At 41.3% G+C, this 15,537-nt stretch overlaps 1 protein-coding gene across 3 annotated transcripts in view; it reads right to left on the reverse strand.

The window, feature by feature from the left end:
• The window catches only part of CCDC88A (coiled-coil domain containing 88A), a 156,626-nt gene that overhangs the window by 54,770 nt on the left and 86,319 nt on the right, over positions 1–15,537 (reverse strand). For all 3 annotated transcript variants that reach the window (XM_066626045.1, XM_066626036.1, XM_066626027.1), the window contains exons 14-17: positions 14,737–14,874; positions 12,541–13,611; positions 11,681–11,808; positions 1,381–1,522 (exon numbers count right to left, since the gene is read on the reverse strand). In XM_066626045.1, the coding sequence (XP_066482142.1) occupies positions 1,381–1,522; positions 11,681–11,808; positions 12,541–13,611; positions 14,737–14,874 (1,479 nt within the window). The remainder of the gene's footprint in view (positions 1–1,380; positions 1,523–11,680; positions 11,809–12,540; positions 13,612–14,736; positions 14,875–15,537) is intronic.

Below are 15,537 nucleotides of genomic sequence, written 5' to 3' on the forward strand. Positions count from 1 at the left end.
GGTGATTGTGCACTGCACAGATAATAAGACCTAAAAAGGGTTGTGAGTAACTCAGCATGATTCCAAGATTTGCTGTATCATTATAGAAATGCTGAGGACGAGACAATACCAACAACATTAGTGTAACTTCACGATATATATTATGCTATTGCTGCAGCCAAGTTCTAAACAATGTAATATATTGAGTTAAATATTTGGGGATGCTGTACCAACATATGCTATAACTAAAAAACAAACAAAAAACTAAACAGCAATAGTCTACCATAACTTTTCAAATTAACTTTTCAAAATAGCTCTGAGTAATTCTCTTTTAATCCATTACTTATAAAAGTTTCTGTTTTTTAAGTTGTTGTGAGGATTACTGAAGTAATGCACCTGAAGTGCCTCAAGTGTTCAGGGAACATTACATAAATGCTAGCTGTTACCACATTCCAATGAACTGTTCTCTCATTATTTCAGCAGATGAAGAATAAAAACCCAGACCAGTGTCAATAATGAGAACAGAGTAGTGCAAAAATTATTAATACCACAAACTTCCCTTGTCAATATCTGAGATTAAAAAAAAGTATTTTAGCCTATTTGTTTTCAGATTAAGATTAAGTTTTAAATATACTCAAAGTATACGCATGAAAAAAGAAGAGAGGTTCCAGACATAAGCAAATGAGATAACTCAGAAAGGGCAGATATAGTGTCCTGACTTTTCGCTAATATACTTTCTTGTTCTCAAAAGCAGCTCTGCAGTTTGTCATCTGCCAACAGAGGCATGATGTCTCAGCGATATGTTTTCTCTGGCATGTACTAAATGCCTTATTAAAATTTTTTGCATCGTTTTGTCTTTACAATAAAGGGCTATCAGTGCTTGCACCAGGTTGCAGGTGGTCTGGGGCAGAGCTGATCAGCATGTTCAATGGCAGGCGGCCCGGGCTCCTCCATTGGTGAATATGGGAGAAACGTGGCAATTGATCAAGGTGTTCAAGGGGCTGGCCCAAACAGATGGGCCTAAATTGGTGTGCAATCTGGCCGACTTCTGATGCCAGCCCAGACAGCTACAAAGACAGTAGTAAGTTAAAGACAAACTTGATAAGATTGTAGCTTTATGATGGCAGTTTTATCTTACCCCGAGGAGACTTATGGCCTGCCCAATTTCAGCGCTAAATACGGTGTGGGCTGTGTGGCCCCACTGGGAAAGTGCTGAATAAGACTGCCTGACATACAAAATGTGCATTTTTGTATTTTAAACTGTATCATAGCATTGAGAAAATGCTATTAGTTTAAGTATTTTATTTCAGTTATACAGCATTTAAAAAATTAAAATTTCAATTTTATGTAAAATAAAATTACATAAGAACATAATAAGATCAGCAACACTGTTTTCCTTACTGTTTTAAGCTCCTGGCGCAGCTGTTGATTTAGATTTGTTGATTCTTCTAACCGAGCTTCCAGAGCAGCAATTTTTTCTTCTTTTATTTCAAGTGATTTTTTTAGTGTAGACTCTAGCCTTGACTCCAATAGTTTGTATTTGCTGTTGAATGAAATAATTACAATAATGTTTTCATCATCAGGAAGAACAAAAAGCAAATGAACTAAAATATACAAACGCACATTATTCTCAGTGAAATACATTCAAAAGGTGAGCATACATTCAAATTGGAGTTGTTGTTTTTTTAAGTAATCTGTGTAAGGAAGGGAGCACAGTTCATACCAAATTCCAGTACCTTAATTTTACCCTCCTACCTGCCACGGTTGCCCCCACTGTGGCACATACACACACCCCTCATGCATGCACCCCCCCCCAAAGGTCCATACTTCCTTATCTTGCTCGTTCCTCACATGGTTCCCCCCCCCCCCCCAATAACAGAAGTGCCAGACTTCTTTATTTGTAGGGATCACATGAGGAAGGTGTAAGGTGGGTGGATAAGGGATTGCTGCTGCCCACACAGTTTTTGTCAGGTGCAGACAATGGCAATCCACTTACCTATCCTCTCACCTCACTCCTTGCTCAGGTGGTTTCTTTAAATAAAACAGGAAGTCACATACTGTGTGAGGAAGGAGAAGAGGAAGGAAGTAGATCAATGCAGTTCTGTCTGTGGCAAGTTGGAGTAAGGTGCCAGCAGACTCGGAGTGAAGGGCATGAACTGCTTCATGCACCACAATTAGGCTAGTTCTGCCCCCCACTCATTCTTGAAGGTTTATGTGTGAAAATGTAAAAATCCAACATTTAGGGAAATAATGCAAAATCTGAGGCCACAATTTCAGGAGAGGAAGCACATATGTATAGGAAAAAACACAAATACTTGATATTGGACAGTACGGAACAAAACACAGAGGTGTCACCAGGGATGGTCTGGCTGCAACCTAACAGAAGTGGAAAACTTGAATTCAATCATAAATGAAATATGTGAATGAAATATGCATGCTTTGTGTTTGCTTTGTTCGAATTTTTTTTAAAAGCTAGCAGCTTTGAGAGACCTCCACGTGAATGAGGATCACAGCATGGGATCTTCTCCCCTATGCTGCAATCCTGACGAAAATTGTCCCTGGAGCTATTTACTTTGAGAGGGAAACTGTCATTTGGTGCAGCAGACAATTAAGTTAATGTCTCTGTCTCCATTGCACAATCCAGATTACCTCCCCAGCTATTACTATTTACAACCCAGACACATTCATAAATGCAAAGCACATATTTCAGATCACATAAATGCAAAGCACATGTTTCAGATCACATCTAGCTTGACCTGAATAATTGTAGAACATACAACAACGTTGAATTCAAATAGAGTGGATTGCTAGCAACTGTTTGTCATTTTGGCTGCATTTCAGAAAAAGCAAAGATAAAAATGAGCGTGATCACAATCTTTCAGTATGAAGGACCTAGAGAGCTGGACCCTGCAGTTCCATCTCATACTTGATCAAAATATGGCAGCAGCAAAGCAAAGAAGGAATAAACTATCAAGCAGGTGGATGATTATTTCATGTGTATATTAGCAACATGTAAACCTGGCACCCAATGCAGCAGCTGTTTCAAAAATGATTCTTTCTTTGATAAAGCAAAACTGACTTGATTCCCCTCCCCCCACTGCCAAATTTGCATGCTGTTTTCTGAGATGGCCAATACAGATGAACATTATGGACAGCCCAATCCTATGCATCCTGACACCCGGAAGAGTACCAAAATAGCTACCACTGTATGCTGCAGGTACAGGGAAGCCGCCAGAGGTCTCCTAGGGGAAAGGGGACTTTTCCCCTGAGGAAAGCCCAGGTTCCACAATAGGGCTTCTCAAGTCTGCACCAGTTATTTTGCCAGCGCAGACTTGAGAACCTCTGTGTCTGGCTTTGCAGCCTGACTTGGAGGATTGGATTTGGCGGAGGTAGCCTCCGCTGGTCCCACCCTACCCCAGCTGGTCCCTTCCCCTGAAGGGCCGCACTACCACCTGGTGTCGCACTTACCTCTGGCCAGTACCCTTCTGGCACTGGGCCCAGCACTGACTAGTACCGGAATGGCACCAGTGCTCCCTCATCCCACAGTGCTATAAACATGCTTTACAGCACGTTTACAACACCAAGTGCTAGAGCTCAGCGCAAGCGCTGAGCAATTACAATTGGGCCGTAATCTCTCTAGTTTGCAAAAGAACACCAGCAGATAGCCACTAGAAAAGACACTACTGGGGTGAAGTGGGTCAGTTACTCTCCCCCTGCTAAAAAGAGGAGCACCCACTTGAAAAAGTGCCTCTTACCCAGTTAGCAGGGAAAATCAGCTGTTAGATTGTTAGTTCCAAAGACTTCTTTATTTTCATCTCCTTTATTCCTTTTCCCTCTGCTTCTAGCAGTCAGGGCATGGGCTCTTTAAATGAGGGAGGGGATTTAAGGCTGCAACTCCCAAACTGGCAGTGGGAGTTGCGATAGCACCTAAGTGCATTGTAGAGGCACCTACCTCTACAATAACTGCCATAACAATTGGCTCAAGTCTTTCAATTAAGCAGCAGAAGCCAGCAAAGCTCGCATAGCCGCTCTCCTGTAGGTTTCACTGGCTTCTGGCACACTATGCCCAGGAGGGCTGAGATTACCTGCACTCTTTAGCAGAGGGAGTGGCTATGTTTTTGGGGAGCTGCCTCCCAGAACCCCTCCCCATGCCACTGTCAGCAGGATCCATTCTGAACAGACATCAGGCCTGCACAATGACTGCTTCAGCGGTAAGGTCTGAAGCTCCTCAAATAATGTTGATCCTAAGCAGCACACTCATTAATTCATTGCTGAAGTATGCCTTCTGGGGGGGGGGGAAGGTTGCCCTCTGACTTGTCAGCAGGGGAGGATACCTCTAAAGGAAAACCATTTTCTTTTGATCCAAAGGCACAGGCTCAGGTAATCTCCTGGATTAAATCTGTGGTAGAGGAGGTGGTTGCATCTCAGGCTCTTCCTAATGGACTCCCCAGGATATTCCTCAGCAGGAGAGAGAGCAACAGTCTTTTTGTAACTACGCAGATAAGTGTCTCAGGGATTCTAGTCCCCTTTCCATCTCATTTCAGGGGTTTTCTGATTCCAGTAAAATGTCTGACCCTACCACATGCTGGCACAAGGGCATTCCCATACAGTTAGGAATGCCCCTTTCCTCTACCAGGAACAAGAATTCAGAGGTAAGGAAATTCCCATTTTTTTTGCATCCCTTCTTGTTACAAAACATTAGAAAAGAAACACAAGAAACAATCAGCCAGAACACTAGAAGAGGGACACATCCAGAAAGCTAATAGGAAGAAGGAAGCTTCCTGCTTTGTGTTAGTGTTCTCTTAGTCTCCCTCCTCTAGCATTCTGGCTGACTGCTTCTTGCATTTCTCCTCTAGCATTCTGTATCAGAAAGGGCTGCAAAGGAAGAAAGATGAGAAACAATGCTAACGGGAAGGGCTTGTGCAGCATAATGATACTGTAAGTATAGGGTTTGCTTTTATCCAGTTTCAGTGTCCATGGGGGGGTGGGTGGGACAGGAACATATCCGCTGTGGATATTGGGGGAAACCTCTATGTATTTTGAAAACTTAAATGAATAAAATATTTCTTCCTTGTTACTGTTTGTGTCATGGAGCCTACTATCCTAACAAAAATGATTTCTTCCTTATTCCATCCTATTCTCAATCCATCCTATCCTTCCCCAATCCATCCTATCCTCCTCCTCCAAAATACTGCTCCTGAATCTTAATAGCTGTTCCATGTCACTGCCACTGAATGTGACTTCCTGGATCTAATGATTTCACTCCACAATACCGACACCCCATTTTCCATGGCTGAACAACAAGCATTCTTATGACCCTAGCAGATTCAAGCAACAACTGGAATGAGAGAAGAACTGAGAAGGAAATTTTAGGATCTTGGATAGAAAAAAGAAAGCAAGATATGGTAGGGTAAAAGTGCTGATCTTCTTCTTGAAAAGCTCACATTGTCCAAACAAAACACAGAAAATAAGACTGGATACATAAAATCATAAAGCTGGAAACCTCTTGAGAAAGAAACTGCCACCATCATTATGTCAGTCAATGCTATGCTAATAATAGACTATAGTGCCAGCTGTTTTCATTAGCAGAGTGGCATGCTGACAGGAGGGCTGGTCAGAAGCTGGACTATTCTGTTTTCCTTAACACATATTCCACAAGGAACAGGATGAAATGTAAAACCAAGCAAAGGAAACATATGTTTGTAGGCCATTAGCTTTCTGCTGGCAGGTGCAGTAAACTAATCAGAGCCAAAAATACTTCTGAGAGACCGTGCATACTTCCTTGTCTGGTGTATGACATGACAGTTTTATTTTCTGCTGGAAGCAACACAGTGGCTGAGGAAGAGAAATTTATTATAACAAAAAATGTTCAGTGATGACGGTCTTGCCACATTTTATGCTCCGTGTAAAAGTTAGAGAAAGCATGAAATAGATGAATAAATTTATAGGTCCCCTGAGATCCCCCAAAATGGAATGTGAAAAGCCAGAGTGCTCTCAGAGAGATGCTCTCTATTTTATCATCAATTCTTTTTCACTTTTATCACAATTGTGAAATAGAGAGCACCTTCTCTCACAGCAGACTAACACTATTGCTACACATTAGTATAGTACATCAGGACATTCTGGTTTTTCACATTTAAGTGGTCTGGTTCTAAGGGCTGAAGTGGTTGTGTTTTGAACACCTGTTAGCATTTCCAAATGCACTCTGTGATTCACTCCTATTTCTACTGCACAGACTAGGATGGCCTTGGGGGTCTATTATACAGAAACTGTATCTGAGTTGTTAGGTCAGCAGGGGAGGAAAGCCCTTGCTTTCCCGACAGAGTGGCACGGGAGTGTAGGGAGATAGCACAAGAAGCAGGTGATCCCAAACAGAGCCAAAGAAGCAGACACAGGCTTGTTTGTTGCAGAAGTATGTATTGGTAAAAGGAGCAGGCAGAAGAGTAGTCAGTCGTACCGTTCAGAAGTCAGGGATACAGCAGGTCACAGTCACGATAAGCAGTCCAAGTCACAGAACAAACCAGCAGCACAACACGCAGAAACTCTACCAGATCAACCCACATTTGGTGTCTGTTCTTGCCCCCATATACTGGGGCCAGCCAATCAGAATGGGGCGACCTCATAGTCACAAGACAGTCTTGTGACCCACTCTGATTGGCTGTCCAATGGTGCATTGCACCACTCCACCATAGCCTATGTGACTCTGCACACATCCTCCCAGGTCACGTGACTCCCACCTGCAACAGGTACATCTGATTGCTAATCACACACATATACAGTGCTGCTGTTCCTTTGTTTGCATTTCATACGAGGCCTGGGCATCAAGACCGCTTCTGCCACATCCTGGCTTACAACAATTCAGGGCCTGGGATGCCAAAGGCCTGACATGAGTATTCTTAAAAGCACTAGCTATATTTAATTTAATTTATTTTATTTTATTCAAAAGAGTTCTATCCCACCTTTTTGCCACATCAGGGCACCCAAGACAGCTTACAATCATAAAGTTAAAATACACAATACTCAGCATTTAAAAAATACATAAAAATATAATAAAAGAAAACATTAAAACCCACAGAACAGTAAAGCAGATTACAAACCAGGAAGAACAACCAACAGAAACTAAGGTGGGAAAGGGCAAGTTAACTGAAACAAAAATGTTTTTAACCCTTGCTGAAAGGCCAACAAGAACAGCACAGATCTCAGTTCAACTGGGAGTTCCATAGTATCAATGTTTCCAGAAAAGGATCATCTAGGCTCAGACATAGATGGCACACAAAGGACGATCGTCCCCACATGACCTCACGGGACAAACTGACTCATATGAGAAAAGGCAGTTCCTGAGATACACCAGTCCCAATCATGAAGAGCTTTAACAGTCAAAACCTGCATTTTGAATAGTGTCTAGAAACAAACTGGCAGCCAGGACAGCCTCAAGAGCAGCAATCTGACAGAGTCAAATCACCAATCACCTGAGACCATGCTGACTAGTGTATTCTGCATTATCTGCAGTTTCAAAACAGTCTTTAAGGGCAGCCAAAGTAGAACATGTTACAGTAGTTGAGGTTTGATGTCACCAAGGCATGGACCAGCATATATTTTAATATGCTGAGGAATTCTGAGACAGTGGTGATGAATTCCTGGTAGCAACTAGCTGAAGTGTATCAATATTATGGACAGTTCATGAACAACTCATTCATTCAGTTCATGAACAACTCATTTGCTCTGGAAAGAGCAAAGCTATCAGTAATAAAATATTCACAATTTGTCAAGAGTCAGTGAAGAAAGAAAAAGTCAGTCACTCAGAAAAATGCCACAGCCTAGAGATAGGCGTGCTGTCTGTGTTAGTAGGGTGAGGCTAAATACAGAGATCAGCATGTAAGGGAAGGTATTCAGAGGTGAGGTGGCTGAGGGAAGGAAAAAACTAAACCATGAACTAAGAACTGGAGTCCTAGGGTACAGTAGATAAAGCAGACAAGAGAAGAAGAAATGAGGGGGCCAAGGATAGGAGAAGCAGTATAGTGTAGTAGAAGAGAAGACAATGGAAGAGACAAGAGTACCAGGCAGGCAGAAAGCTGGTTGAGAGTTAAGAGTGGTTGAAGAAAGGAGGTAGAGTAGGCCATGGACTAAAGACCAGAAACTTAGGAATCAGTAAATGGAGGCAGCATGGAGCTGATAGAAAGAGGAACCAAGCAGAAAATAGTTTTTCCTACTTGAGATAAACATTGTGGAATTCTCCATTGTGTTGACAAAGTCAGGTATAACTGAGAAGTGAATTTAAAAGGAATGCATCACACCAGACCAGTTTAAGGAAGGAATGCTACAGGGAAAGGGGCAGACTAAGAAGGGTGAGGGAAACACTGCTGAGCTGCTGAGAGAGCCCAATTATCACATGGTCTGCCCTTTCAGTAGTGCCACGTCTGATGAGGTGTCACTTCACAAAGCCCCTCTTCACTGCTGAGCTGCTAAGTTTGCTTCAGTAGAAGCAACTCTGCTGAAAGGTTGGCCCACATGATAACTGGGCTCTCCCCTAAGTTGAAAATATCACCAAAATGTGCATATTTTCTCTTTGGTCATTTGCAGCTGATAGCTCATTTCTGGCCATCATCTATTCATTGATGTCACATCCAGCTCTCAGCAGGCGCAATGAATGTTATTTGGTCCACTGTATGAAACGAGTCTGACACCCCTATTTCAGACCAGCCAGATGCAGCTTCCTCATGATTTTGGCAGATGATAGAGTGCTGTGTCATAGAACAGTGGTTCCCAAACTGTGGGCCAGGACCCACCAGTGGGTCTCAACCTGATTTTTGGTGGGTTGTGCAACAGACAAGCTGATAGTTGGCAAGGAATATGTACTGAGCCCTATGGGAAGAGAAATGTGTGGCTTGAAGTATGCCAGGTCACCATAATGAACCCAATCAAATGAATGTGGAGTTCAACAAACACTCCAGTAAATGGTCGTCCACCACACTGTAGTTAGGAGGATAAAAACAGCTCGAGCAGCTGGTAAAGGGAAACTTTTTTTAGTGTTTTAAAGCTAGGTAGGTTCTGATAAAGTGCTGTTTTAAAAAGTGGGCCCTGATGCTAAAAATTTAGGGAACCACTGACACAGAACAATGGAATAAAGATATTGCAAAAAATCTTCTGAGAAAATGTTAGCTTAAAAATGAACAAACTACTTTAGAGTAAGTAAACACAGAGTATCTAATTTGAAACAACCACTTGACCTAAAGCAGCAATTGCCAAACTTGCAACTACTGTGCACAGAAAAAGCTGTCGCTGTTTGAACTCACTCTTACCATTCTGCCGTGCTGCTTGGATGAACATAAGAACAGCCCCACTGGATCAGGCCATAGGCCCATCTAGTCCAGCTTCCTGTATCTCACAGTGGCCCACCAAATGCCCCAGGGAGCACACCAGATGAAGCCCACTCAATTGCTGTAACGCAACACTCTAGGCCAGGGGTGCCCAACCTCTGGCCTGGGAACTCCCAATCTGGCCCATGAAGAGCCACCAGTCTCCAATGAGCCTCTGGACATCTGGAGACTTGCAGGAGCCCGTGCTGGCCCAAAGCAACTGCTCTCAGCGTGAGGGCGACTGTTCGATCTCTCACGTGAACTGCAGGCTGAGGTCTCCCTCCACTGTTTGCTGTTTCACATTTGTGATGCAGCAGCGGCAGCAAAGGAAAGGCCGGCCTTGCTATGTGCAAGGCCTTTTATAGGCCTTCAGCTATTGCAAAACATTCATTTATTCATACAAGTTCCATCTCTAATATATTCATTTATGTAAATTTATTCAAATTTTAAATGTAAATTAATTCTTTTTTTCCTGGCCCCCGACACAGCCCCCTTCTGCCAAAAAGTTTGGATACCCCTGCTCTAGGCAATTGCGTTTGTAACACAACAGGCTTTGCACATGCATTTCCAGCTAGACGCCACTGCCTTGAGTGTCACGTTATAACAATCAGTTGGGTTTTGTTCGAGCAGTGCTATGGAACTGTAAGCGCTGCTCACACAGGGAAGGGATGCAGTGCTGCACCGGATCTGGCCTTCAGCCTGTGGTTTGGAAAGTGCTGACCTAAAACAAATACTTCTGAAATTGGCAAGAAGTTTGAAAATACCAATTATACCAACTGCTGACATGCATTTTTAGTTAATTTTTATAAGTCAAAATTCAAATTTATATTTTACCTGGAGGTCTCCGATACGCATTAATCTATATTATTAGTACAGTTTTGAGTATGATTCTTTCTCCCTTCTTCTATCTCGATGCATTGAATAAGCATGCCTGGCACTTAAATAACCTCGAATTCACAGGTCCTCTTTACAGTAAAGACTTCTGCTGTGAGAATTCTTTACCTCTATACATAAGTTATAAAGAACACTGGTTTGCATTCAGAGTTGCACAAACTTTGCTTGCATAAGGTTCTTCCACTTGATTCTTGGCTATTCCCCTTACAGATCCTTGTACTCTGTCCCACGCCTCTCAGGAAGGTTCCCTGACCTTCAGGAGAGGCTTTTAGGAGGCACAGGGGGCTGAACAAGAGAAGAAGAGGAAATGAGAAAGCCTGTTGTGCAAGCAGACGTTCTCTTGAGAAATTCTGGATTCAGCCCAACGTAAACTGTTGATACAATTATGAATTTTATAAAGTAGTATTGTGATTTTTAGAATTGAGGTGTAATAATTAAAGGCATTTCCACAAAACAAAACTGAAGACAAAAAGAACTTAAGAAAAAGAAGAAGAAATTATTATGTTGAATATCCCTTATCTGAAATGCTTGGAACCAGAAGTGTTTTGGATTTTTGAATATTTGCAGATGTTTGGGATCAGGGAAAAGACGAAGTGGTGATACATGACAACAGAGAGTTGGAGAGTGGCAGGTAGGTCTTGGACAGCTCCTCCACCCCCAGCTGCAAAGGCTTAGATATCCTTGGGGCTGCCTTCTGGGCCCTTCTTTCCTTGCAGCAGTGTGCTTTAAAGAACAGGTGGGACTTGGTATCAGCTAGGGCAGGGGTGCTCACACTTTTTTGGCTCGAGAGCTACTTTGAAACCCAGCAAGGCCCGGAGATCTACCAGAGTTTTTTTACAATGTTCGCACCATCATAACATATAACATTTATGTGTACAATGTATGTTGGTGTACCTTGAGCCCCACTGAGTATAACAGGACTTACTCCTGAGTAGACATGCCTAGGATTAGACTGTGAGGCTGCAATCCTAGCCACACTTACCTGGGAGTAAGCCCCATTGAGTACAATGGGCCTTACTCCCGGCGTTTCCTCCCAGAGGCACCTGAAGGGGGGGGTCGGCACTCCACGATCTACTCATTTTGCCTTGTGATCTACCGGTAGATCGCGATCCACCTATTGAGCACCCCTGAGCTAGGGGTTGGTTCTAGGACTCCCCACTGATACAAAAACAGCTAAAAAAAATAACTGTATTCAAGCCATGGTGAGTCAAATTCCCAGATTAAAAATCTGTGGGTGACAAATCCCAACCTGTATAAAAGATATGTTCTTCACAGTGCCTGAACAAACAGCAGGTGCAAGATAATACTTTTAATGAGATACTTACTTTCTGTCATCAAATCTGGAAGGTTTTTCAGGACACTTTCAGCTACGTATCCTGTGAAAACAGCTGGTGCAGAAATACCATAAGGAACTGCTCACAGTCTATTCTAAAAAAATCTGGTACACTCACCTGTCATCTGTACTCTGTTCGTCATGCAAGAGGCGCTCCTTATTTAATCCAATCTTTTCAAGTTCATGAGTAAGCTTTTCCAAGTCATTATTCATCTGCTGCGTCTTCAGTTTTTCATTCACCAAGTCCTTTTTCAGAAAAGAAAAAATAAAGTAAAAACACTGAACATATGTAGCAAATAACGCAACACTAGTTTCTAGAGACTGCAGCTTGAGAAGTTTAAGAAGAGCTGAAAGTAGTTTGTAAGATGTAAGACATATTTCTTAGTCACCTCCCATCAAACAGATTTTGAAACAATACAAAGTCATCCAAATGTGTTTACTAGAGGTGACAGTAAGAAAAGTGAACATACCACAAGCAGTGATTCCTCTACAAACCACCTTTAGCTCTTTGAAGAGATTACTGAGCTTCTAGCCTATACACTCTGACTGCACTGACATTTGAGCAAATATTTTTGAACATTATACTAATTTAATAAATGCAGCAATGCAGTTAATTCCTAAAATAATGCAGGCAAGGCCAGCTTCATTCATTACAAAATCATGGCAAGGGTTCCTTGCATAGTGCTGCAGAAGCCCATGATGCTCACACATCTTAAAGTGAGAGGGAAAGTTTCTGCTTTGCATGTTGCACAGTCAGTGCGTGAAGATGTGTTGTTCACATATTCACTGTCACTACATTGTAACATGTGGACCAACTTTCAGATCATAAAGAGCATTAGAACTAACTGTGTTAACATTATTAAAAAACTTCATTCATAATGAACTAAATTACTAGAATGATACTGATTTGCATTATTTGTACATTACAACTGCATTACCCTTCATAGTGATTGCATAACATAGGGAAAGAAACATTACCTCTCGCAATGTGACAAGTGTTTTCTTGTCAATGGTGGCTCTTTTTACCAGCTCTTTATTCTCTTTTTCAAGCTCTTTTAGCCGGATGGAAGCCTCTTTACAAACACCAATTTCCTTACTGAGTGATTTGTTCTCTTTTTCTAAGTTAGATATTTTTATATTATTTTCTTCCAACGTGCTGTCCTTTATATCTGCTTGCTGTCTAAGCCTCTTGTTCTCTTTTTCTAGCTGCTTTTTGTCTTTCTCTAGCTGAGAACTCTCTTGCTCCAAAAGTTTATTATCTTTCTCCAATTTTTCTAGCCGTTTACTAGAGATTTTGAGCTCTTCTAGGTTTTTTTGTAGGGCTTGGTTTTCAGTCTCCAGATCCTGTAATTCACTCTCCAGGTGCTGTATCTTCTTGTTGCTATTTTCTAGGGCTTTCTGCAGTCTTTGGTTTTCAGTATCCAAACCTTGGTAACTAACTTCTAAACGTTCAGTCTTCTTAAAGGACGTTTTCATAAGCTCTAGGCTCTTCTGAAGTTGTTCTTTCTCACTTTCCAGTTCTTTATTTTCTAGCTGTAACTGAGCCATCTTGATGTTTGCACTCTTCAAAGATTCAACTGTTCTTCTGAGCTCTAAATTCTCTTCATCAAGCTGCACATTTTCTTTCTCCAAGGACTCCAGCTGAAAGCTGAGATTTTTCAGGCTATCTAAAGATTTTTTTAGCTTTCTGTTTTCAATATCTAGACTGGAATTTTCTTGTTCTAAAGCATCTATTTTTTCACATGTAATCTTCAAGTTGGTAATCTTTTTCTGCAATATTTCATTTTCTTTTTCAAGATGATGAACTTCCTTCTCTAGCTCATCCGCTCTTTCTCCTTTCTCTTTGTAATGTTCTAACTCTTTTTTAATTTGCTTCTTTTCAAATTCTATCTTATTTAATTTACTGCTTGTCTCTTTAATAGACTCATGGAGAATTTTATTTTCCTTTTCAATATCTTTGACTCTTGCTTCAGCACTGATTTGTGAGCGCTGTCTAAGGGAAGCTACTGTTGTGTTCAAATGGTCGTTCTCTTGTTCCAGTATTTTAATCTAATTAATTGAAATTATAGACAAAAATTTAAATGTCCATCAGGCTAAAATAGTTTATGTTAATACATGAACATGAAAAAAATGTGCTATCAAAATTCTTTCAAGACTTGGATAATAATATGGTAGTAATAGGTCATCCTGAATTGTAAACATTGGTATGTGGGAAGAAATTGCCAGACCACTTCACTGTATTCCCCACTAAACCAAAATTTCAGCTCACATTCAGGGTTATAGAACAGTAGATACATCAGAACCTAGGAGTTCCTATTATAGAGTCTGGGCAGTTGTAACACCAGGCAGGGCTCCGCCTGAAAGTGGTGCAGAGCTTAGAAGGTTAAATGGGCAGCTCTTCAGCCTAAAATTAGAATTGTTACTTTCGTACTCCCCACCCAAAAAAGGAAAAGAAAGCAGGGAAAAAAATCACACTGCATTAAGTGACTTGTTAGAGTTAATCAATGTCAGTGCTTCAAGCTAGCCTAGGTTTGAATGAAAGACTAAGGGCACAATCATAACCCCTTATGTCAGTGCTTTCCAGCTCTGAGGTAAGAGAACAAAGCACTTCTGAGGTAAGGGAACAAACACTCCCTTTGTATTTGTGACACCTCCATGAGGCCTCCGTGAGTGACACCCAACTGCGGGATATAGCACATGTCCCGGTGGCACCGCTATGCCAGTGCTGGAAAGCACTGACATAAGGGGTTAGGATTGCATCCTAATTCTCATACAGTTAGGGAAGAGATTCAGCGAAATCTGACAACATTCCTAGACAGATGTTTTTCTGTGCAGAGCAGAGTTAGCCTTTTAGTCCTCCTGTAGAATCTACCCACTTTTCCAGCCAATCAGTATACGAAGAGGGTGCTACTATATGCTCATACACAGGCTGAAAGAAGAATTAAGGAATAAAGTTTCCCTGTCCTGCTCAGAAATTTTGAAAAGCATAGGTGTGGTCCATCCACAAGGTAATCTGACAATCTGAGAAATTTAAAAGGGAATACTTGTATAACAAAGTTCTTTTTTTTCCTCAAAAGGGGAAAAAATTAAGCCATGATGACTATGTTTTATAAATGTAGCCTCTGTTTAAGACCATCTAAATAATGACAAGTGAAAAGGTTTCTGATGCATTACCTGTCTCTCTGAGTTTTCTCTCAGAGTCTCAATTGTCTTTTCAAGTTGTGCTTTCTCTTTCATCAAATCTTTGCTCAGATTCTGACTATTCTGAAAACTTTGCTTCTCTTCAGTAAGTTCATTCTCCAGTCTTTCCAGCTAAGAAGAAACACAAAAGTACTCAATTAGTACTTGCAATTCAAATATTATATTTGATGCTATACAATTAATCTCCTAAAACAAAGGTTCCTAAAGTGTGGGGCCTGCAGCCCTAGAGTGAAGGGATCCAGGGGGGAGGTGCCTGAGGTGCTCCCAGAATTTTTTTTCAAAATAATTATCTTGATATACATCTTTTTGTACAGACAAGGACAATTCACAAAATTTTTTTAATTTGGCCTGACTACCAATAAGGCAACAGAAGTAAATATTTTTAATAGGCCACAATATTTATTACTTTTTGATCTGATTTCTGATTTCTCTCATGAGTTTTTTGAGGTCTTTAAATTCCGTGCAATGAATATTAACAAGAAGCAGATAACATTCTGCCTGTGTCCCTTTAGCATTCAGGCTGCCTGCCTGCTTGCAGAACGGCCCCTCCTAACCGAGGAGTTAAGTCAGATAGAGGTTAAAAGAGAAGATGTTTCAGACCTCATTGATAAATTAAAGATCAATAAGTCACCGGGCCCTGATGGCATACACCCAAGGGTTATTAAGGAATTGAAGAATGAAGTTGCAGATCTCTTGACTAAGGTATGCAACTTGTCCCTCAAAACGGCCACGGTACCAGAAGATTGGAGGATAGCAAATGTCACGCCTATTTTT

This window comes from Tiliqua scincoides, chromosome 1, assembly GCF_035046505.1.
Source record: "Tiliqua scincoides isolate rTilSci1 chromosome 1, rTilSci1.hap2, whole genome shotgun sequence".
Taxonomy (NCBI): Eukaryota; Metazoa; Chordata; class Lepidosauria; order Squamata; family Scincidae; genus Tiliqua; species Tiliqua scincoides.